Source organism: Carcharodon carcharias, chromosome 14, assembly GCF_017639515.1.
Source record: "Carcharodon carcharias isolate sCarCar2 chromosome 14, sCarCar2.pri, whole genome shotgun sequence".
NCBI lineage: Eukaryota > Metazoa > Chordata > Chondrichthyes > Lamniformes > Lamnidae > Carcharodon > Carcharodon carcharias.
Genome location: NC_054480.1, coordinates 125,785,133 through 125,810,179, shown reverse-complemented (window position 1 = coordinate 125,810,179; position 25,047 = coordinate 125,785,133). Strand labels below are relative to the sequence as shown.

Genomic DNA, 25,047 nt, shown 5'->3' with positions numbered 1-25,047 from the left:
GGAGCGGCGGCAATGGCGGCTCCGCAGCGAGGAAGCGGCTCCGGGAGCGGCCAGCGCAAAGCCTCCGCCCTGGTGGTGGTTGCAGAGTCCGGGAGAGCTGCGCTGCTGCAGGATGTGATTGTTCAGATCCAGCGGGGTGAGGCCTTTCATGTGACCGGGAGACAGAAACACAGTCCCGGGGATAGGAGGCCAGTAGGGGCGGAGAAAAGGGAACTGGGGCATTGCAACCTGGTTGTTGCCTTTCTTGGGGTATCGGCGAATTATACCCCCTTCCTTCTCTCCACCCCCCTCCCCCCGTCAAAGCCTGCTCCTGGGGCTTTGCAACTGTTTAATGCCCTGCCGGAGGCACCAGGGCGCTCTCGCTGTTTAATACCCTCTCCTGGGGTATGAGAGCATTGCACCCGCTCTCATCGGTTTTGTAACTGTCCAATACCCGCTTCTGGGGTATCGGGAAATTGTAGCTCCACAAGGGGCATTTGGGTGTTTGTAAAATCCCTTCGCAAACCGGGGGGCGGGGGCGGGTGGTGGTGGCCGCACTTTTGCCGCAGGAATTTTTTGTTTTTTTTTGCCACGAGTGACTTTTCGTCTATTGAATGGGGCTGAAATCTTCCGTTTTGTTCCTCATCTAAAACCCGGTGGGTCCCCCACAGGAGGCAGGAAGGATTGTGCCTCATATATGACACTGAATGTCGGAGACCTCTTGTCCCCTGTCCGGGCAAACGTTCTGGATGAGAGACGCTCTCACCCCGGGGCCACTCTGGTGATGGGGTGGCAACCAATTTTTTTTTTTTTGCAGGTCGCAGGGATCGGTTTAAAAGTCTCTTCCAACCCTTGCCCACCATCAAAAAACAAAATAACAGCCGCCCATAATACAACGGACTGCTTGTAATTTTTTTGGGGGGGAAAATATTTATCTAGATGTATCCTCGGGGCAGTTGTAATCCGAGCTTGCCTCCCGCCTGTCTCTGCAGCAGCTGAGTTTGAATTTCTTAATGCATTCCCGCAGAAACGCCTCCTTGCGTCTGGTTTGTGGGACATCCTGTTCCTGTAGGATCCGAAAAACATGAGGGAGGGGAAGAGATTCAAATCTCAGCCCCGCTCTCCGGTAATGTGCAGAGATTGTGTGTTGTTCCCAGGGTAAGTGACATACCCATCTCCATATGAATAACCCCCGCGATCCCTGTTGAAGGACCTGGATACATATGTGTCGGTTTCACCCTGTGGATACAATGAGTCAGTTTCACCCTATAGATACAATGTGTCAGTTTCTTGTGATCAGAGTGGGGGACGGATACAATGTGTCGGCTTCCTTTTATGACCACTACAGTTTCATCTTCTGACACATTGTGCCTGATGTCAATTTCCTGTTACAGTAGCCACTGCCCTTGGGGAGTTATGTTTAAAGGCGCCAAATCAATGCAATTTGTTATAGTTTGCCCCCTTCTCCTCTCCCCTCACTGCCCAATGGTCCTGTGCTATTGCACTTTAGTTTTTACATAATCCGTTTCTGTGTGGGGATCCCCTGTGTAACAGAAAGTCGGATCCCCTTCATTTACTCCGTATTAGCTTAACAATCTTAATATAGTCCAGATCAGTAACTTGTCATTACCTGGGTGGGTATAGCAGACGCTTCCATTGGTAATTGAAATAATTGTACAGTAAATTGTGAAATAAAAACAAATATAGACATGGTTGAGGGAGGGGCAGGATTGGCAGCTCAATATTGCAGGATATAGGGTCTTCAGGTGAGACAGACAAGGATGTAAAAGAGGAGGGGGTATCGCAATATTGATCAAGCAGTAAGGAGGGATGACATCTTAGAAGGATCCTCAAATGAAGCCATATGGGTAGAACTTAAAAACAAAAAACGAGCAACCACATTGCTGGGAGTGTACTATAGCTTCCCCAAACAGTCAGAGAAATAGAAGAGCAGATATTTAGACATATTTCAGGGAAGTGTAAAAATAATAGGTTAGTAATAGTGGGGGATTTCAACTTCCCCAACATTAACTGGGTTAATCATAGTGTGCTAGGTTTAGAGGGAGCGGATTTCTTAAAATACGTCAAGAAGAGCTTTTCAAACCAGTACGTAGAAGGCCTGACAAGAGACCGGGTGGTCCTGGACTTAATTTTAGGGAATGAAGCAGGGCAAGCGGTAGAGGTATCAGTTGGGGAGCATTTTGCAGATAGTGACCATAACCCCATTAGATTCAAGGTTGTTATGGAAAAGGACAAGGATGGGCCAGAAATCAGAGTTCTGAATTGGGGGAAGGCCGATTTTAATAAGATCAGATATGATTTGGCCAGAGTGGACTGAGTGCAGCTACCTTTTAGGTAAATCTGCATCTGAGCAGTGGGACTCATTCAAAAAGGAAATAGGGAGAGTACAGGGCCAATATATTCCAATAAAGACAAAGGATGGGACCAACAAATCCAGGGAACCCTGGAGGTCAAGGGATATACAGGATTGGATAAAGAGAAAAAAGGAGGCTTATGGCAGATACCGAGGGCTCAAGACAGGGGAAGCCCTAGAGGATATAGAATGTGTTTGGGGAACTTAAAAAGGAAATTAGGAGAGCAAAAAGGGGGCATGAAAAAACATTGGCAGATAAAATAAAGGAAACTCCAAAGTTATTTTACAAGCACATTAAGAGTAAGGATAACTAGGGAAAGAGTCGGGTCCATTAAGGACCATAGCAGTAATTTGTGTGTGGAGTCAGAAGATGTAGGTAGGGCCCTAAATGAATACATTGTGTTGGTGCTCACAAGTGAGAGGGACGACGTGGGTATGGAAATCAGGCAGAAGGACTGTGATGTAATTAAAGAAATTAGCATAGAAAGGGAGGAGGTTCAAAGTGGTCTGGCAGGCTTAAAAGTAGATAAATCTCCAGGCCCGGATGAAATGTATCCCAGGCTGTTGAGTGAGTCAAGGGAGGAGACAGGGGTGCCGGCAATAATTTTCAATACCTCTGACCACAGGAAAAGTGCCAGAGGACTGGAGGACAGCCAGTGTGGTACCATTATTCAAGAAGGGAGGAAGGGATAAACTAGGGAACTACTGGCCAGTCAGTCTAACTTCAGTGGCAGCAATTCTGAGGGACAGAATTAATCTACACTTGGCGAGGCAGGGATTAATCAAGGACAGTCAGCATGTTTTGTTAAGGGGAGGTCATGTCTGACCAATTTGATTAAATTTTTCGAAGAGGTGACCAGGTGTGTAGATGAGGGCAATACATTTGATGTAGTCTACTTGGACTTCAGCAAGGCTTTTGATAAGGCCCCGCATGGGAGACTGATAACGAAGGTAAGAGCCCATGGGATCCAAGGCAATTTGACAAATTGGATCCAGAATTGGCTGGGTGGCAGGAAGCAGAGGGTGATGGTCGAGGGCCGTTTTTGTGACTGGATGGCTGTCTCTTTTTGGGGTTCCACAGGGATTGGTGTTGGGTTCCTTGCTGTTTGTGGTATATATAAACTATTTAGACTTGAATGTAGGAGAGTTAATCAGTAAGCTCGCAGATGACACGAAAATTGGTAGGGTGGTAAATAGGAGGATAGCCTTAGATTACAGGAGGATATAGGCTGGCAGGTTAGATGGGCTGATCAGTGGCAAATGGAATTTAATCCGGATAAGTGTGAGGTGATGTACTTGGGCAGGACAAACAAGGCACAGGAATACATGATGCGTGGTAGGACCCTGGGAAGTACCGAGGATCAGAGGGACCTTGGTGTGCATGTCCACCGGTCCCTTAAGGTAGCGGGACAGGTTGATAAGTTGGCTAAGAAGTCATATGGGATACTTGCCTTTATTAGCTGAGGCATAGAATATAAGAGCAGGGAGGTTATGCTGGAACTGTATAAAATGCTGGTTAGACCACAGCTAGAGTATTGTGTGCAGTTTTGGAATCCGCATTATAGGAAGGATGCGATTGCACTAGAGAGAGTGCAGAGAAGATTTACCAGGATGTTGCCTGGGCTGGAGAGTTGTGGTTATGAGGAGACATTGGATAGACTGGGGTTATTTTCCCTGGAGCAGAGGAGATTGAGGGGAGACATGATTGATATATAAAATGTATAAAATTATGACAGGCATATAGATAGGATAGACAAGAGGGAACTTTTCTCCTTGGTGGAGGGATCAATAACTAGGGGGCATAGATTTAAGGTGAGGGGATGCGAGGAAGAATTTTTGCACCCAGAGGGTGGCGGGAATCTGGAACTCACTGCCATGAAGGGTGATAGAGGCAAAAACCCTCATAACATTGAAGAAGTATTTGGATGTGCACTTGCGATGCCATGGCATACAAGGCTATGGGCCTAGTGCTGGAAAATGGGATTAGAATAGTTAGATACTTGTTTGACCAGCGCAGATTTGATGGGCCGAAGGGCTGTGCTGTAGACCTCTATGGCTCTATGATAGGAAGTAGTCGGCATTTCAGGCAGTATCTGTGCATTGTGAAACAGCCAGCGTTTCAGATCAATGACGTTTTTCAGAACTAATCTGAACATTAACTGCATCTCGGTCAGTTGTATAGCTGGGAGCAAGAAATTGTCCAGAGGCACCAACATGATATTGGGGCTGAATAGGTTAAATTGAGGTCATATTGCATAAACCTGGCTTGTGCGAGAGTTGGGCTTTGATCAAGGCTGTTTAACAACTGAAGCATCACTTCCTCATCTCAGCATTCCAGCACTCCCCCCAAACCCATGTTAAAAACCAATATTTCCTTATCCTTTTTAATTATTTTTTTCTACATTTCTACTGACTTTGAGGTCTGTGTACCTTAACATCCATATCTTTTGTGTTGCTGCTCTTCCCTCTGCCCCCTTGATGCCCATGTTGCTGCTGCCTCCTCACTGCCAGTGTTTCTTCTCTAGGGATCCTCTCCTGGGACATTGATGCTGCTGCTTACAGCCTGGATGAACAGCTCAAGCTCTTTGTGTCCAGACACTCTGCTACATTTCCTGACGAAGCAAAAGGTAAAACCTTTATTTCACTTGTTCTGTGACTTGTGCAAACATTTCGACTGCAAGCACTTCCCAATTCCACCCGGTCGTTCTTTCCAATCCTTGGCAGCATGGATTTTCTGTAAATTTCAAGCTCTGAAAGTTTGGGGATTTGTGGGGGTTCTTTTTGTTTGGTGGTATTTTTGTTCTACAGGGTTTGTTGAATACTTTGGTGTGAGACTTGAGGCTGACCTGGTTTTGATTGTGTGCTGATATATAACTCTGCAGGGATCCTCTCTTACTCCCCCCTCCCTCCATGGCCCATTTTTCTTCTTGAATTTGTGGAAACTTCAGGTGAAAGAAGAGTGAACTTGCATCTTTTTGTAGCTTCGTTCAAGATCTTGACACGTCCTAAAGCACTTACTAATAATGAAGTACTTTTTGAAGCATAGTCACTGTTGCAGCAGCCAATTTGCAGAGAGCTTGTGCTCACGCCCCCATACTGAGGGGACCTCCCTGTGCTTCAACTAATGCTGAGAGATCTCCTGTTACAGGAGCTCAAACGTTTTGTGCCTTTTGGGGGTGAGCAGTTGAGGTTCACATCCAGCCCCTCTGGATCACCGAGCAGTAGCGCACAGATTAAATTGTCAGATGTCCACATCTGATTGTTGCAATCTTTAAGCTATGTTGAGTGAGCTGATCTCAGCCCCCATAAGTATAGGGTCCCACAATTGGTTTCAGTGCCCCCCAGGTTAGGAAGAGGGAAAACTGTGGCCAGGGCACTTGCTCATATTTTGCCCAGGTACCAATGCTGGAAAAGTGAGACCGTGGTTGAGTGGAGGATGAGGGAGGTGGAACAATGAGCTGGATCTGCTGTGATGCCTCCTAAAGGTGAATATCTGACTGCAATTGGCTGGTCATCCTTGTACCTGAAAGATGGATGGTTGTACTGGAGGGGTGGAGTAGCTGATCTTGCTAAGATCACATCTTCAGTTGAGGAAGATGAGCTTGATGAATCTTTGGCCTTGGCGGATGAGGAAGTGCAGGGATTCCTGCTGTGAGTAATCTCTCACCTCACAGTGTCATTTGTGACTGACTGGTGACTGATTAGGGGATGTGAGCTATGGGCATGGTGATGGAGGGAGTCACTCAGGGAATGAATGAGTGTCACAGGGTGCTCAATCATCTGCCCTGTGAAATGTCCTGTTCAAGCTGATCTGCCAACACCCAACCCTCTGTAGTGGGGTGGGTTATGGGGGGTGTGCTTGGACTGGCTGGACGTTGAAGCAACAAAAGCTGTAGCTCAACAGGCTGAAACCAGTCATCACTTCAACAGGGCAGAGTCTGTGTCGAGCAAGCTGCAGTCTTTGGTCAATTCTGTGTAGCTAACAATCTGACTGCAAACTCTTATTTCTTTAATCAATAAACCCCAATCTGATTTGAATGCAACTAATTCAACCTTCAACTGAGTTTATACAACATAGGTTCCAGCAGCACTATTGGTAATGAGGGAATCTGTCCCAGTGACCTATCTTGCAATTTTTTTCCATTGTTCTCACTTTCTGCATCCCCATTCAAATCTGTGTAGGTGGCATATAACTCACTGAGGGTAAAGAAAGACTTACATTTATATGACACTGTTCAGATAAATGCAATATCAGGAAGATCAAAGTGTCTTTGTCTTCAGCTCCCACCATAAACTCTCTTCCTTAGTTAGTAATTCCATCCCTCTCCCTAGCAACTTCCTGAGACTGAACCAGACTGTTTGCCTTTTGATATTATGTTTGACTCCAAGATGAGTTTCTGCCACAGATCTGTGCCATCACTAAGACTGCCTATTTCCACCTCATTGTGTTGCTAGACTCCATCCCTGCCTCAGCTCATCTGCTGCTGAAACCCTCATCCATGCCTTTTCTGCTCCTACACATTTCTGGATGAGCTCCCAGTTCTTCCCTCTGTAGGCTTGAGGCCATCCAAAGTTCTACTGCGCGAGTCCTAACTCACACCAGGTCCCGTTTGATCATCCACCCTGTGCTCACAGTGGCTCCCAATCTGGCAATGCCTCAATTTTAGAATTCACATTGTTTTCAAATTTGTGATCTTGCTCCTTGTTATTTCTAATCTCCTCTAGCCCTAAGATATCTGCGCTGCTGCAATTCCGGCCCCGTGAACATCACTGATTTTAATTGCTCCACAATTGACTGTACTTTCAGTTGCCAAGGCCTTTCACTCTGGAATTCGGTCCCCAAACTTCTCCACCTCCCTTCTCCTCAATCCTCCTTTAAGGCATTTCTTAAAGCTTACCTTGGACCAAGCTTCTGGGTACCTGAACCTAAAATCTCCTAATTAAGTTTTACTTAATTACTCCTGATTAATTTCCTTGGGATGCTTTATGTGAAAGGTGCTATATAAATGCAAGTTCTTTGCCTCAACCTGGGAATGTCCCGAAGTTCTTTACAGCCATTGAAGTACACGGTTAAAATGTAGGATATGCTGCTGCCAATTTGCACACACAGGTGTCATCAATGCCAATAGCTAGACAATTTGTTTGTGATGTTGTTTGAAGGATAGATCTGGCCAGGACATCTTTTACAATAGTGGCCATGGATGGGGCCTCAGTTTACCATCTTATCACAAAGATGACACCTTTGACAGTGCAGCACCCTTTCAGTAGCACACGAGTGTATATTTTGCAGAGGCCCTTTGATCATAGATATTGTGTGAGCATCATTCACTTAGTGTAAAGGTTTCAGTAGATTTGTGGGCACTCAGAATCGAGGAATAAGGAAGATGTGCTGAGTTAATTTGGAAGGTCAGCCATAATTTTATTGATCTTACTGAGGGCTGCATGGCCATCTCCAGCTCCTGGTTTTTATGTTCTTCAGTATTGGATTCCTGTTTTTTTTCCTCTGGTTGGATGATGGATGTCTGTTCTGTGCTTTGATTATGGATGTGATTGAGTGCAGCATGGTTTGACTGCTGTGCCTGTTATTCCAAGCCTGGGTTTCCATCCTTCCAGGATTCTTCCTCCACTCTCTTGTTACAAAGCTTTCCCTGTCCTCAGTTAGTGGGGGTTGGGGTGGGTGGTGTGAGCAGTGAAGGAGAGCTTTAAGTGCTGGATTTCTTCTGACTGTTGGAGGCAGATGTTCATGCTATGGGGAGGGCACGAATGTTGGTAATTTTGGCCATCTGTGTGTGTGTGTATTTTGTCTAGTTTCTGTTCCTGCTTTTCTGTGCTCCAAGGAGCAGGGTTTGGTGATTGAGAACTGAGTTATATGTGGTTTTAAATGATCTCAGAGGGATGCACACACTTTTAATGACTGCACACATCTCTACATTTTAGACATCAGGAATCCTTGGTTAAGCTTGTCTCTTGCAAACAGTTAAGGGTTAATAACCAGGGGGCATAAATTTAAGGTAAGAGGTAGAAGGCTAAGAGGAGAGTTGAGAAATTTTTTTCACCCAGAGGGTGGTGGGTGTCTGGAACTCACTGCCTGAAAGGGTGGTTAAGTCAGAAGCTCTTGTAACACTTAAGTATTTAGATATTCACTTATGTTGCTATAGCCTCCAGGACTATGGGCCAAGCACTGGAAAATGGGATTAGTGTAGTCAGATATTTGACTGCCACGGACGCGATGGGCCGAATGACCTGTGTGTAAATGTCAGAGTCTGAGTCTATCACGCCAAATGTAGTTGTTATCCTGCATCAAAGATGGTAGCCAAACAATTTGTCCAAAAGTAGGAATGAAATAAATAATAAATATTGGGATTTTTCTCACAATCTGTTCATTTTGGTAGGATCAGTTCATAACTATACAATGGATGAGGGTGTGTGCTCATGCTTTAGCATGATATACACCGCCCCTTGGCATTCAAAAGAATTGCCATCACTGAATCCCCCACCATCAACATCCTAGGGTTTGCAATTGACCAAAACTTAATTGGCCAGCCACACACATACTGACAGGTCAGAAGCTGGAAATTCTGTGGCAAGTAACTCACCTGACTCCTCAAAGCCTGTCCATCATCTACAAGGCACAAGTCAGGAGTGTGATGGAATACTCTCCACTTGTCTGGATGAACGCAGCTCCATCAACACTTGAGAATCTTAACACTATCCAAGATAAAGATGCCTGCTTGATTGGCACCAAATCCACCAACCTTCAACATTCACTCCCTCCTCTGCCAGTGCACAGTAGCAGCAGTGTGTACCATCTACAAGATGCACTGCAGCAACTCACTAGGGCTCCTTTGACCTGAAGGACAAGGGTAGCAGATGCATGCAAATGCCACCACCTACAACGATTGCCCCCCCCCCCCCCCCCCCCCCCCCCCCCCCCCCCCCCCCCCCCCCCCCCCCCCCCCCCCCCCCCCACCCTCTTCCCACAAAGTCTCATCCCATCCTGACTTGGAAATAAATCATGTTCCTTCACTGTGACTATGGCAAAATCCTGGAAATCTCTCCCTAACATCAGTGAGAACACCTTCTGCACATGAACTGCAGAGCTTCAAGAAGGTGGCTCACCACCACTCTAGGGATGATCAATAAAATGCCAGCTTTGCCAGTGATGCTCTCGTCCTGAGGAATTTTTAAGGAGAAAAAAAATTGCCGCTATGATTTGAATGTGACCTGACATCAAAGATGATTGGTGGTAAAATCCATGGGATTCAATATTTCTCCTCCCACCCATGATCTGCTGCTCTTCCAGTAATGCAGGGAAAAGAGTTGGGGTGGTTTTACCTGCCTACTGTTTATTCCTTAACCAACATCACTAAAGCAGATTACCTGGTTACTGCAGTTGTTTTTTTAGATCTTGCTGTGCATAAATTGGCTGCTGTATTTCCTGTTGCAATCGCGACTATATTCCTCCAGTACTTCACTGGCTGAGAATCCCTTTGGGGCATCCTGAGGATGTGAATATATAAATACAAAAGTTCTTTGATAGTACAGAATGTGAATATTGCTGAAAACAGAACCATGTGACTGAAGCTTTTCATCTTGCACTTGAGGCCTATCTGTGAGTTTGTGTAATACAGTGAACAATGATCTGATCACGATAGCCATTGTCCCACATGATAGCTTTGATATGGTCTATTTTGCTGCCCTTTGCTTTTCTCATTTGAAGGGCACTATGTGAACATTGTTCACCAGCAGTCGCTGCAGCGCCAGTCCCAATGCTGCAGACTAACAATTCGTAGAGGGACAGTGAATGTTGTCCCACAGAGTGACTTTGTTCTGACCTGTGGTGGGCTGCTGGTGGGGGTGAAATAAGCTGCACTGAAACACAATGCTTTCATTTTCTTCTGTTAAATCTTTACATTGATTTATGGTGGATTCTAAAATATCTTCCGGCTTCTCCTGCAATTTGACCCAGAGCCTGCGCTTTGCATAAATTTTTTTTGGCTTCTAGCCATTTGTTGACCTGCCTGGATGCTCCCAGCTTGTTAGTGCTGCTCTGACTGGGATGGGCCCATTGTGCTTCCTGATTTGGATTTTACACACTTCCATGACAGACAATATGACTGATTTTGGGTTCTTGCTGAGGAGTGCTGGGTGGGAGAAGAATCTGGGCTGTACCAATTTTGTCAAGGAGGTACCCGTCTCTAGGTTGAAACCTCCTTTTGTCCAGGAAGGGGCCACATTTGATGCCTGGGTCTGTGCTGAGCTGGCAGATCTCTATGACAGGATGTGCTTCAGTTCAATGCAAACACCTTGGCTATCCAATATATGTGTGTCCTTGGCTGCAGGTTGCAAATGATAATCTGTCACAGGATTTACCTTCTTCCCTCTCCCTACAAGGTTTGGATTACTAGGTGAGGAATTCCCCTCAGTCAAATAACTGGATAGTCACTGCCTAAGAAACTGGATTGCAGGAAATGTCCGGGTCCTTGGGAAGAGGGGGGAGAATGTTGGAAGTTTCCTTCTATCCCATCTGTATATTACTGTTAATTGGTAGCCCCTGAGGATTGTTTTCTGATTTGCACCAGTGGCATTATTGGGTTGATTAGGGATCAAGAGGCTTCATTCCATCCTTATACATGTTAATTGCCTTCATCTTGGTGTCCTGAAGGGCTTCCATGAATAGTTAGGCCTTGTGGTATCCAGGGTAACCAGGTTTCCTAGTGGGACCAAAATCTCTTTAGGAAGGAAATTGTCATATTTACAATGAACTGAAGGATTCATTGTTTTGGGATGGGGTTGGTGTTGCTTTTAGTTGGAGTCAGTGTTGGGGTATTGTAAACTTGATGAGGAATCTGTAGCCTGGATGAAGAGTGTCATCTACTTCTCCCCTTCCTCACCTCAGCCAAAGTGCTTGAAATCTGGTTAGATAAAGGATTTTTATGCTAGGCTTGAATCTTGCAGACATTGGGATTATCGTTGGAGTGAGGAATACAAGGCGTTGCCTGTAACTTAGATTCTCTCTCCATCTCAGTCCATTGGTATCCTTCAGCAAGCGTGTCTCTCCGTCCTATTAATGGCTCATCTCTCGCACATGGATTGGTTCACTAATTCTAGGTGTGTCTCTGTCTCCTGTTGGCTGAGAGTCGGCTGTTACAATTAGCAATCCCTCCATGGCCCCTCTTTTCCTCCTGTGTAAAATCCTCCGGCCCTGCACATTCTAATTCTGGCTTCATGTGTTTCTCTGATTTCCATCACTCCTCCTTTGGTGGCTGTGCCTTCAGCTGCCTGGACCTTAAGCCTTAGAGTTTGTTCCCTATACGTCTCTACTCCTTTCAGTCCCTCTTTTAAAAAAGCCTACCTCTGACCAAGCTTTATTCACCTATCCTAATATCTCCTTGTGTGGCTCAGTGTCTAATTTTGTTAATCACTCCTGGGAAGAGCTTTCAGACTTTTACTGCATTAAAGGCACTATATAAATGTGAGTTATTCCACATTTTTCTTCTGCTTGAGTTTTGTTTGACATCATCCCACTAATCAACTGGACCCCCTGCTTTTTCCTTGCTGATGTTTAATTGGAAAACTCCCAATTCAGGTTGTTTTCTAAGTTCTGTGGCATACAGGAACATTCACCTGACTCCAAAAGTTATGGGTTCAAGTCCCACTCCAGGGATTCCAGTACAGATTCCAGGCTGACACTCCCAGTGCCAGTAGTGAGAGTGCTGCTCTGTTGGAGGTGCCACCTTTCAGATGAGACATTAAACTGAGGCCCTTTCTGCCTTATTGAGTTGATGTAAAAGATCCCAGGGCCACAATTTGGGAGAGGAGTGGGGTGGGGTTCTGGTGTCCTGGGTAAATGTTTAAATCTCATCCGACAGCCATGTTCCCTATAAGCAGCAGTGACTACATTTGAAAAGTATTTCGTTAACTGTGAAGTACTTTGGGCTGTCCTGAGATGCTGAAAAGTCCCATTGAAATACAAACACTTTTTCTGCACTAGGCTAACCTCTAATGAATGATTAATTATACTGCAATCTACCTCTTCCTTCTGTACAGATGGGTCCCTCTCCTTTTGGATGAAAAGTTTGCCTGGAGCATTATCCAAACACACTCTTCAAATTGGATGGACAGCTCTTGAAGTTGCTGGGCTAGGATTCCTGCTTATTGATGATCTTGGGGTTCTGGTGTCAGGTCCTGTGGGGGTAGGCTTCATTGACCAGCAGAGCCAGTCAGAGACTTGGTTGTAATGGAGACACCAGAACCAGAGGCCATAAATATAAGATCATTAATAAATCCAACTGGGAATTCAGGAAAACTTCCTTTTATGCAGAGAGTAGTGAGAATGTGGAACTCACTAACCTAGGACGTGGTTGAGCTGAATAGTATGGATACATTTTAAGGGAAACCTCCACTTCTCATGTGGGAGCAGAGTGGCAGGGCTTTCCATCCTTGCTGTGCGTCCAATGTATTATTGATGACATAAGGGACTCTCCCTTAAGATGGAGCATTCCATAGAGATCAAGCACTGTACAGCCCCAGGCAGATTCATTTGTTTTTAATTCATGTGATCTCCAGCCAGAATTGAATTTTAGCTGTTTGAGATGGATTTACTTCCTGTTTTTGGGTACCACTGCCCCATTAAACATTCTCAGGCCAGGTACAGCATGGGGTTAGATACAGAGTAAAGCTCCCTCTACACCGTCCCCATCAAACAGTCCCAGGACAGGTACAGCATAGGGTTAGATACAGAGTAAAGCTCCCTCTACACTGTCCCCATCAAACACTCCCAGGACAGGTATAGAATGGGGTTAGATACAGAGTAAAGCTCCCTCTACACTGTCCCCATCAAACACTCCCAGTTGTACAGTGCTATTGATGTTTTCCTATTTCCTGCACCATTTGTCCTGTGAGGTGGTTTATTTTTAAAGACAGTTTTGTGCTGTAGGAGCCGTTTGTGTTGGATTCTGATCGGTCTGTGTAGAGGGGAAATCCTAGGGCGCAGGTGAAAGGCTGATGTTTAACCCATTCTATCTCTAGCTGAAGAACCTGGTTTTCTGAATTGGGTTCACATTAATGTATGTACCTATCTCTGTAACATCAGATTTGTCAAATGTGGTTTAATAATGGTCCTATGAAGCATCTTAGTAATATTTTACTATGTTAATAATGCTATATAAATACATGCGGTTGTTTTCAGTCTGATTGTTTATCCAATACTTTGATTAACAATCTAGTAGACTTTTCTTTGCTGTTTCATGTGCACTGACTCCTCTGGAGGATTTAGCTAACTGGATGCAGAAAGACTGGGGGAATGATCAACAGAATCTGTGCCAAGTAGTGGAGGAGGAAGGAAGTGCTGTCCTTGAGACTTGGTAATCTCTCTTCCTCATTCAGGCACTGAGGATTAGCCCATGGTGCGTTTGTGCTGACGAATGACGGAACCTTCCGGCTAGATAGTGGCCCCCCCAGGTGCTGTCCCTCAGTTAGACTGAGCGCATCGAGAAACCCTGGGACATAGGGAATTTTCATTCCAACTTGACAGAATTGAGGGTTGGCTTTGTTGGCTGCCCTTTTAGTTCTGTCACTTAAACCCCCCTCCAATGAGTGACTGCTGAAAGTACCAGGAAAATGGTCAGGTCACAAGAGGTGGTAGGCTTTTATATCCAGATTGTTCTTAAAAATTTTCCACTTAACTCAGTGTCTCACTCTTGATGAATTTCCTTAAATTTCTCCAACTCTGCAACAGACCTGTCCCCACCAGTACTGTACCCCAGTGTTATACAGTGACAGGCCTGTCCCCACCAGTACTGTACCCCAGTGTTATACATTGACAGTCCTGTCCCCACCAGTACTGTACCCCTGTGTTATACAGTGACAGACCTGTCCCCACCAGTACTGTACCCCAGTGTTATACAGTGACAGACCTGTCCCCAACAGTACTGTACCCCAGTGTTATACAGTGACAGGCCTGTCCCCACCAGTACTGTACCCGTGTTATACAGTGACAGACCTGTCCCCACCAGTACTGTACCCCAGTGTTATACAGTGACAGACCTGTCCCCACCAGTACTGTACCCCAGTGTTATAAAGTGACTGGCCTGTCCCCACCAGTACTGTACCCCAGTGTTATACAGTGACAGACCTGTCCCCACCAGTACTGTACCCCAGTGTTATACAGTGACAGACCTGTCCCCACCAGTACAGTACCCCAGTGTTATAAAGTGACTGGCCTGTCCCCACCAGTACTGTACCCCAGTGTTATACAGTGACAGATCTGTACCCACCAGTACTGTACCCCAGTGTTATACAGTGACTGGCCTGTCCCCACCAGTACTGTCCCCCAGTGTTATACAGTGACAGGCCTGTCCCCACCAGTACTGTCCCCCAGTGTTATACAGTGACAGGCCTGTCCCCACCAGTACTGTCCCCCAGTGTTATACAGTGACAGGCCTGTCCCCACCAGTACTGTCCCCCAGTGTTATACAGTGACAGGCCTGTCCCCACCAGTACTGTACCCCAGTGTTATACAGTGACAGGCCTGTCTGCTCTGGTGCAGTTGTCTAGTCTTCGCTGGATTGATGTTTCATTATTCAGTTTGTCCTTGTTATTTCTGTCTTAGGCCAGAAGATTCTCCATCACTGCGATGAGGCTTTGGAAACATTGGTCCTGATAAACCCCTCCAATGAGTCTCTCTGTGCTGAGGTGAGGCATCAGCTGTTCTTCTTTGACCCCGTGATATTTTCTTTATATTCCAACCCCTGTCCTCTTATCACCATCCCAGGTTTTCTGCTTCCTCTGCTGAAGGTGCAGCGTCCTGCTTTGAGCAGCCCCCCTCTGATAGCTCAGCTAAATTATTATAGTTTGGAGTGTCAGCCTATTTGATTGTGGAAGGCTCAATGATTAAGGCCTGTTGTGGCTGCCTGACTTTTTCAATGCCTCTGCCCATGTGGCCCTGGAGAAGGAGAATGCAGTACCCAACAGTACACTTGATGCTTTCTCTGGCCAGTGGGCACTGCAGGGTATTGGGGGTGTGGTTGATGCTGGTAATATTCTGGTTTAGTGAAAGAGTCCTCTGATTTGCTGCATTTTAAGCATCTGTAGTCTAATCAGCTGTGAGCCAGTGGATAGCACACTCGCCTCTGAGTCAGGAGATTTGTGTTTAGAATCCCACTCTCGGCTGATATTCCCAGTGCAGTACTGAGGTGCCGTCTTTCAGATCAGACTTTAAATCAAAGCCCAGTTTTTGGGTGAACGTGAAAGATCCTGTGGTACTATTTTGAAGAGGAGCTGGGGAGTTCTCCCTGGTGTCCCAGCCAATATTTATCTCTCAACCAATATCGTTAAAGCAGATTTTCTGATTATTTATCACCTTGCTGTTTGTGCGATCTTACTATGCACAAAATGACTGCCATGTTTTCTATCCGTGCCTACACTTGAAAAATTATTTGATGTAAGGTATTTTGGGGTGTCCTGAGGTGTTGCAAGGTGCTATATAAATGTAAGTCTTTTCTTTAATTGGACCAGTTGTTTAGTTGTTATATCAGTGGATGCCCTTAAAGGAGCACTTGTGGTTCTGATTCCCAGTTGACACTGAGCTTGGTGCCACCCCGGTAGTCCATTTTAAACTGGATCCAGTGCAGCAACTGGGGACAGGAGGCTGCAATTGCATGACATCCTTATTACCTTTTAAGACCACCTGTTTCCAGGACATAGGGCTGACTTTTGTGTTGCTGTTTTGGTTCTAGATACGGACCCTGATATCTGCAGCACCACGACACAAGCTTCTGGTGTTGGCTGGACCATGCCTGGAGGAATCGGGTGATCTACTCTTGCAGAAAGGATCCTTCACATTCCAAGATTTCATCCAGATCTTCACGGACAAGGAGGTTGTCTCCGGCAACGCTGTTCCCTTTTGCTGTTAACTCTGCTCCTACTTCACTGTCTCTTTAAAATCAATGATTTCAGAGTTGAATTGCACCTTGTTCATTTAACAATCAGGTTGCTGGCACCTCAGCTGACAATTTCCCCCTATAATCTATCTCTTCTCTCTATCTACCCCTGTGCAGTATATGTTCTGGGAGTGTTTGATGAGGACAGTGTAAAATGAGGATAAGAATTTTCAAATTGAGACATTGCCAGACCAGGAGCCAATGTAAGTCAGCAAGCACAGCGGTGACAGGTTAACAGGACTTGCTGTGAGTTAGAACACAGGCTGCAGAGCTTATGGATGAGCTGAAGTTTATACAAATGACTATAGGATGGTGTATTAATAAATTGACATTTTGCTTTCCTCTTAGATTGGAGAGCTGTTGAGCTTCACATCTCCTGCCAACAAGGCCAGCCTTACTCTTGCCTGCCCTGACTTGGGAGAATGGAAGAAATCGAGCTTGGAGAAGCACAGTCTCCAGGAGTTCATTGAGATCAGGCTGAACCCTCCAGTCACACTGCCAGAGATGGAAGGACTGCAGGAATTCCTGGAATATCTCTCTGAAACCATGGAGTCGTCATCACCCTTTGACCTGCTGGAGCCCCCAGCCACTGTGGGTTTCCTGAAGCTCTCTAAACCATGCTGTTACATATTCCCCGGAGGGAGGGGTGACTCTGCTTTCTTTGCCGTCAATGGATTCAATATTCTGGTGGATGGAGGATCCGATCAGAAATCCTCATTCTGGAAGCTTGTCCGCCACCTAGACAGGATTGACTCTGTCCTGTTGACTCACATTGGGACCGACAACTTGCCTGGAATCAACAGTTTGCTGCAGAGAAAGCTGGCGGAACTGGATGAGGATCAATCTCTAGGCTCTGAAATGAACGGTGACTGGATGAAACATCTTATTTCTCCTGAAATTGGCGTCATGTTTCTCAACGCACCTGAAAGGCTTCAACATATTGAGAGAAATAATGTCAGGCGAGGCATCGATGAGGTTAGTGTAATGCTTCAACATCTGGATCTATTGCATATTGAACCATTGCCACTCTATAGAACTGTTGGCAATGCTTTAGAACCAACAATTCTCTTTCAAAAAATGGGTGTTGGACGTCTGGAGATGTATGTCCTTAACCCAAGTAAAGGCAGTAAAGACCTGGACTACTTGATGCGGCAGTGGACAGGCAATGGTTGGCCAAAAGGAGGAGACATCCCAATTCAGTGCCTGGTCTCCATTTGTGCTCTTATTGTTTGGCACCCAGCAAGTAAGATGGAGAAGATAATCAGAGTGCTGTTTCCTGGTTGCACTCCTCAAGACAAGATACTGGAGGGACTAGAGAGGTTGAAGCACCTGGAATTCTTGAAGCAGCCCTCCACCACCTTGAGTGAACTGGAAGCTCTACAAAAAGACAAGGGCCCCAAGCCTAAACGAGCAGAAAGTCGGGAAAGTCTCAAGGGTTTCACCAAAGGGTTATCTGTTAAGACAGGATGTGACTCGGAGGCTAGCCTGGTGGGGATGAGGCCAGGGTCTGCAAAGGACAAACATAGGGTGGAGAGGAAGGACAAACCTGGAAAAACCAAAGCTGACACAGCACCAAGCGAAGGAGTGAAAGAGTATCATTCGAATGTGTCGGCCGAGCTGAAGGCTAGAGAGCAAGTGGGTGACAAATTGAAAGACACAAAGCCAAAACTATCAAAGGAGAAACTGCAAAAGAAAGAGGTCAAATCAATTAAAACGGAAGAGAACACAGATGCGAAAGTCTCTAAAAGGGAAGAAAGAAAAGAAACTGAGAAGAAAGTGGTGAGAAAAGATGTGGCAAAGCAAGTTAAGAAGATGGAGCCTAAAAAGGACGAAGGGACAGGATCAAAGGCTCCCATTAAAAAAATGTCTGCGGTTCCTGCTATCAGCAGAAAGACTTCAGCAAAAGCCAAAGTGCCAAGCAGAGAGAGTCTTGGATCTAAAGAGGTCAAAAAGGATCTGACTCCTTCTGCAAAAGGACTAGTCAAAGTCAAATCCAAGGTTCAGAAAAAGGGGTCTACAATAGAATGCAAGCAATCTCCTGGCAGTGTATCTCTCGTTGAGAAGGGAGTTGAGCTGGGGGCTTCCAAGTTGTCCACACCAGAGGACATGACAGCAGAGTTTGAAAAGCTCGAGCAAGCAGAACAGGAAGTGCAGGCTGGAGACATAGAGGTACTGACCCAGGCTGAGACTGAGTTGGAAGGGAGTGAGGGGAAAGTGATGGTGCCGGATGAACCGTCACCTGATGAGGGCTTCACCACAATGGAGAACGAAAGTGAGCCCGAACCTTCTCCCCAAGGTGACAGTCAAGTTGTCAACACTGGCATCACTAAAAATGAGGAAGCAGTGGTCTTGGAATGGCCTGAGACACACAAGGGAGGCAAGGACATGGAAGAGAAACAGGAAACCAGAGGTGATGCCGAGACTGAATCTGATCAAGGTATGATTAGAATTAATCATATTAATGGCCTGAACTGTGATACTGAAAATGAAGATGCTTTTGAAATGGAAAGTCCCGATAAGTTCAGGTATTTTGATGAAAAGTTAAGCCCTAGTAGGAACATGGTGGCCCTTTCACCTCTTGCTAAAACCCCACGGAGTGATCGTAGTGTTAATTTTGATCTAACACCAACTGAGCTCGGGCCACCAGATGAAATTAAAGCGCAGATGTCTGTCAACAACCAGGAGGCTCTGGAGGACCATTGTGCAAGCTCTGAGGAGAGGACCTTGGAGATGGTGTCTCCTCCAGGATCTGGCCCTGCCAGTGCTGGCCACACCCCTTTCCATCAATCACCAATTGATGAGATCATTCCCAGAAGTGAAGATGGTTTAATTGAGAGAGTTTCCAGTCTCCTCAATGAGGAAAACCAGTTGAACAATGCTTATAATAAGCCTCTAGATGGAGGACCCCAGTCAAACACACGACCACCATTTGAAAATGCCAATGCTCCATTGGACAGACATACCAGCTTCCTGACCTTGAGTCCATTCAAGGAAGTTATTTCTGATGTCTCGCCAACTCTGACAACCCCGTCATTGCCAGCAGAAGTTGGCTCTCCTCATTCCACAGAAGTTGATGAGTCTCTGTCCGTCTCCTTTGAACAGGTTCTGCCACCTCTGAGTGAAGCTCTGACCTCTCCACGAGAGGACAATCAGAGGGGACCTCCCAATGGCCTTTCTCCTGAACATGAAGCATTCTCCGGGAAAGGTGACCCTCATGGCATGAGCCTGCCCTTGAAGTCATTGCAAGATGCATTTCGGACTCCGCAGGTGCCACTAGTCCATGCCCCGGTGGATGGGGATTGTGCACTATCTCACAGCAGTGGAGTTGACGGGCATTTGCCACGTATGGTGGGTCTCCCTTCTGAATCCCCTCATGATGTTGACTTGTGCCTCGTGTCGCCTTGTGAATTTAAGCACCCAAAGACTGAACTCTCCCCCTCCTTCATTAACCCCAGTCCACGGGAGTTGTCAGATGAGAGTGACCTTTCCCAGGAATTTGCCAAGCCAATTGTCCAAAGGAGGGGCCACAAATCTCTGTCCAGTAGAAAGGCAGCGCTGGACGAAAGGACCCCGACCTCTGCTAGTGAGTCTCTCCCAACCCTCTCGGGTTCTGATGTCCAGCCTGAGACTGAGGACTGCCCGTCCATCACTGCAGATGGGGGCATTGACTCTGAGGAAGACTCTGAGAGCCTTCCAGCCAATAGGTCTCATCCTCCTGTGTCCTCCAGACCATGTGACCCTCCTCCCAGCCCAATGAAAGATCCTCACCCACCCCCACCCCAACCTGGCACCTGCATGGTCGACCCTGAGGTACTGACCCAGAGCCCTACCAAAAACGTCATAGAGAGGACGAAAGGCAAAAAATTGGGTTCAAAGCCGACCGTGGGCTCAGCAGCAAGGAAAACTGAAAACACTAAACAATCGACTCTCTCCAAACCAAAAGGTCCCCAGCTGACGTCTAAAGAAGTGGATAAATTGGCCACGAGCAGTAAGAGCAGCCAAGTTGGGAAAGTTTTCCGGGTGAATTCCAACCAGTCGATAAATTCGGAGGAGAAGGGAAGGAATCCTCAGACGACAAGCTCCAAACCACCTCGCAGCACAGTCACAGGTCAGTTACAGAACACGGGTGAGACTTACAGCGCAGGAAGCCCCTCACAACTGTTGCCGCTGCCTTGGGGACTTGCACAAAGTTCTTCCAATGGGATTGAGGCGTCCATGTACATAGATCCCTAAAATGTAGTCGGGTGCAAAGAAAACAAAACCACACCCGGTGAATGGAATGAGTCTTTCTAACTAAAGGGTGAGAATGTAAGGAGGTGGGAAGTTTGCTCCGGTTATACAAAGGCCAGGTTAGGTGACACCTGGAGTGGAGTACAGTACTGGGCCCCACACCTTAGAATATATTGGCTTTTGAAGGAGTGCATTGCAGACTCGCCAGAACATTAACAGGATTCAAGGATTACATTACAAAAACACTTTTCATAAACTAGGCTGGTATTCCCTAAAATATAGAAGGTTAAAGCGGAGGGGAAGGGGGGGATTTGATTGAGATTCTCTTTTTGGGATTTTGAAAGGAATTAATAGCTGAAATGGAGAGAGACTTTTCCTGTAGTTGTGGGAGTCCAGGACAAAGGGATATAATCTTAAAAAAAGGAGCCAGGCCATTTGGGAGAGATGTTATCAAACACTTCATGCAAAGTGTAGAATTCTCAAACAGTGGATGCTGGCTTAATTAATCCTTTTAAACCTGAGATTGATTGATTTCTGCTAGGTAACCCTGCTATAAAAGGATATGGAGCTTTGCTGGGTGAATGGATGGAGTTCAGATATAGATTAGCAATAATCTCATTAGATGATGGAACCAGCTCGAGGGCCTGAACGGCCTCCCATTCCCATGCTCCCATTGGGCTTTGGTGCCCAATTTCTTTTTCTAATAGCTGCCTTTCTTGGGGGTGATGGTTTGGTGCTGCGGCATCACATGTCCTGTCATACTAGACCGTGAGCATCAATGGGCTAATTGGCTGACTGACACTGGAGTGAAACTGTCAGCTCAGCCGTGGCTCTGCCTAGCACACTGACCTCGAGTCACCAGGTTTGTGGTTGAAGCCCCACTGCCTGATGGTCAGATTGAAATTGCTGAGGCTGACACCTGGGCACTTGCTTGACTGCAATTGGGTAGGTGTGTCTCCTCCATGCCCCCCAATCCTGCACCCCACCCACCCACTCACCATGGGAGTAGGGGCAAATGCCAATTTCCACATAAGCTATTCCAACAATGGGTGATACCTAACCTATGCTAGTTCCTTGGATGAAGAGGCAATTCATTTTGGGTTCTTTTCTGCAGCGTCTTACTTATTGGCAGTAGCACTTTCTAAATGATGTATCATTGAACGAGTTGTTTCCATTGCAGGTGCAGTGAGCAAGAGTCCTTCTGTGGCCCCCCCTGTGTATGTTGATCTTGCCTACGTCCCCAACAGTTACAGTGCCAGAACAATCAACGCAGACTTTTTTAGACGGCTGAGATCTTCAATCTATGTCATAAGTGGTGATGACCCACAGAAAGAGGGGGCAATGAGAAACATTCTGGACTCGCTCTTGGAAGGCAAATCAGTGTGGGGAAATAACGTCCAGGTGAAGGGATTTTCCATATGTCAATGGAAGTATATACCAATTGCCAGCACCTCGATTTCTACATTCTCCCACACCTCTCTAACTTTGTTCCAGCCCCTTCAACCCTCTGTGCTCATCTAATTCTGCTCTTTTGCACGTCCCTGATTTTAATCACTTCACTTTTGGCGGCTGTGTCTTCGGCTGCCTGAGCCCTAAGCTCTGGTGGAATTCTTTCCCTAAACCTCTCCACTTCTGCCCTCTCCTTTTAAGGCACTCCTGAAAACTGACCTCTTTGATCAAATTTTTGGTCATCTGTCTAAATATCTTATGTGGCTCAGTCAGCTTTTGCCTGGTGCTCCTATGAAGTGTGTTGTACATTAAAAGCACTTTTTTTTTTAATTCTTTCATGAGATGTGGGTGTCACTGGCAAGGCTAACATTTGTTGTACATCCCTAATTGCCCTTGAGGCAGTGGCAGTGGGCTGCTGCTGTCCATCTGGTGCAGGTAAGTGCATAATTAGGGATTAAAATGAGCAGCTAGCTCCTTTTTCTCTTTTTTGGACAGTGCAGACATAATGGCCTCTTTCTGCACCGTAACTTTTCTATGGTTCTATAATTGCAAGTGCAATGCTGAGGGAATGCTGCACTGTCAGAGGGTACTGTCCTAAATAAGATGTTAAAAGTCCCCTCAGGTGAATGTAAAAGATCCCATGACACACTTTCGAAGAACTGGAGAGTTCTCCCCAGTATCCTGGCCAATTTTTACCCCTCAGCCAACATAACTAAAAAGGTCGAAGGGTCATGAGGACTCGAAACGTCAACTCTTTTCTTTTCCACCGATGCTGCCAGACCTGCTGAGTTTTTCCAGGTAATTCTGTTTTTGTTTTGTAACTAAAAACTGATCTGGTTATTATCACACTGCTGTTTGAGGATACTGTTGCATTCCCCTGTATCATAATAGTGACTACACTACAAGAGTGCTTCAATTTGGCTATAAAGGCCCTTTGGGTCGCGCTGTGCTATATAAATGCAAGTTGTCTCTTTACTCTAAGAAGCACTTGGAAGAAGCTTAGTAGCCTCCCACCTTGGCATTTTGCATAGACTGTTTCTTCCCACTGTAACCTTGTTCTGCTTTTTCCACACTGTTGAGGTTAAGTAATGAGAAGATTTTTTTTTAATGGGAAGTGGCCATAAGGCCCAACAGAACAGACATGTTCCTTTTTCGTGGAACTACCCAGCTCTCCGGCGACGTCCGATATACCTCAAACCCCTCTCTTTCCAGGCAGCACTTTGAGTGGGCTCATGAGATTATGGCCAATTGAGTCCTCCCCAGAAATTCTACAGGGTTTTCTGAAGATCTGAAGCATTCTTCACTGGCTGTCTTTTTAAGTCATACGTGATGCTGTCCCTTTTCTTTGCAGGTCACCATAATCCCGACCTTTGACTCTCCAATCATGCATGAGTGGTACCAGGAGACCCACGAGAGGCAGCAGTCGCTGAACATCACTGTCTTGGGAAGCAACAGTACAGTTGTCATGCAAGAGGAGACTTTTCCAGCGTGCAAAGTTGAATTCTGATCAGGAGTATGTGCAACGGACTGGACTTTGAGCGCTTTTGCTGTGGGCAGGGAGTTGAAACTCATGTCGGTTTTATCCCACCCATTTGCCCTAGGCAAATATGTAGATCCTTCTCTGGAGTGTGTTTTTCTAGAGATGCGTCAAATTGTACACACCCCCACCCCACCACCATCCCTACACCCCCACCCCACCACCATCCCTACACCCCCCAAAAAAATTCTCCCAGCTCATGTGATGCTTCAAAAGTTGCACAGTTGTACCAAGCCTCAGGCTCTAAATTCATAAAAACCCAGTGAACTGGGTGAAAAGCCAAGCTGTGAAAATGGGCAAGCAAGTTTTTTTTGGGGGGGGGTGGTGGGGGAGGGGGGTTGGGGCGAGAGCCAGTTGGGACCAGGGGTTTAAAATGGTGCCTGGTGACCACCAAATGCTTTGAAATGATGACCATTTTTTTTAAATTTTAAAAACAACAAATGGGTTTTTGGTCTTGTTGTTGTCCCCAATTTGCAAATCATTTCGAACAAAGGAAGAGAAGCCAAGGAGTTGAGCCATCATTGGTTACTCCGGGAATGGAATGATTTTGCTATGGCCTTTGGGCTGCCAGTTTGGCTTGCAAGCTTATTAATTCCTGCCTATGGTGGTTCATCTGCGCTAATGTCTATGGTAAAAGAAATCTGTGATTTAGGAAGTAATTCAATTTGTTTTCTCACGGCAAGTCATTGTTGTAGTTTAGACTTACAACAAATAGAAAAACTGTCAGCACCTCTGTGTGCCCAAGTCCTCGGAGTAGGATCCTGGGAAGTGACCCTTTAACCACTGCCTCCCTCCCCACAGGACCTTTTAGTTTCCAAGGAGAATGGTACTTGAAGGAGTTGGCTTGGGGAAAATCTTGTATTGCTTAGGTTCTGGTTTGGTTGGGCAGCCATAGTGATCCTACCGCCACTCGTGCATGACTTGTTGCCAATTTCGGTGAAATGTTAGGCCACTTATTTACAACTGATGAGCCAACAAAGGGGCACAGTCTCATCCAATGGAAAATTTACAGCGAGTGTCATTGGTTGAAATCCACTTCCAAAAGGGAAGCTGTGATTAACAGCTACCTGTTGGGCAGGTTTTGAGCCTGGATTTTTATGGGTACTTGAATACCACTCCTCTTAGACTTGGAGAGAGCAAAAGAAATCAATTAATCTGTTAAATCACTGTTTCTAGAACATTCCACCCTAAACAGAAGGAGCTTTGATACTTCTCAATATACTGCGTGCTAATCAGTTTAAATTAAATATTTTGGGTGAGGATAAGTGTTTAAAGTTGAGAGGATTGTGTTCTATTTCCACCACCCCCTCCTAAAGTCTAGGGGGACAAGTGCAATGGTGGGGAGGGGGGGTGGTGGGGTTTACAATTCAGCTGAGATTGATCTTAAATTAGAGTAGGATTTGGCTTGATAAGGAAAACCCTCATCTCAATTCTTTCAAACTTACGTTTATCTATTTATGCTACCAAGCCACTGCTTTCAATGCAATAGAAAGTGAAGGAGGAAAAAGAATTAAAACCAGGACAGTTTGTGACCC

At 46.0% G+C, this 25,047-nt stretch overlaps 1 protein-coding gene across 2 annotated transcripts; it reads left to right on the top strand.

Annotated features, from left to right (window-relative positions):
• Positions 1-23,818, top strand: map1sa (microtubule-associated protein 1Sa). Of its 2 annotated transcripts, XM_041205071.1 has the most exons (8): positions 1-136; positions 4,879-4,980; positions 14,967-15,049; positions 16,093-16,233; positions 16,645-18,733; positions 20,240-20,404; positions 21,707-21,927; positions 23,327-23,818. In XM_041205071.1, the coding sequence occupies exons 1-8, from the start codon at positions 13-15 to the stop codon at positions 23,480-23,482; spliced, it is 3,081 nt and encodes a 1,026-aa protein (XP_041061005.1). In that variant the 5' UTR covers positions 1-12; the 3' UTR covers positions 23,483-23,818. The 2 variants fall into 2 exon arrangements, with proteins under 2 accessions (XP_041061005.1, XP_041061004.1); XM_041205070.1 differs by having other exon boundaries at positions 16,645-20,404.
• The last annotated feature ends 1,229 nt before the right edge of the window (positions 23,819-25,047 follow it).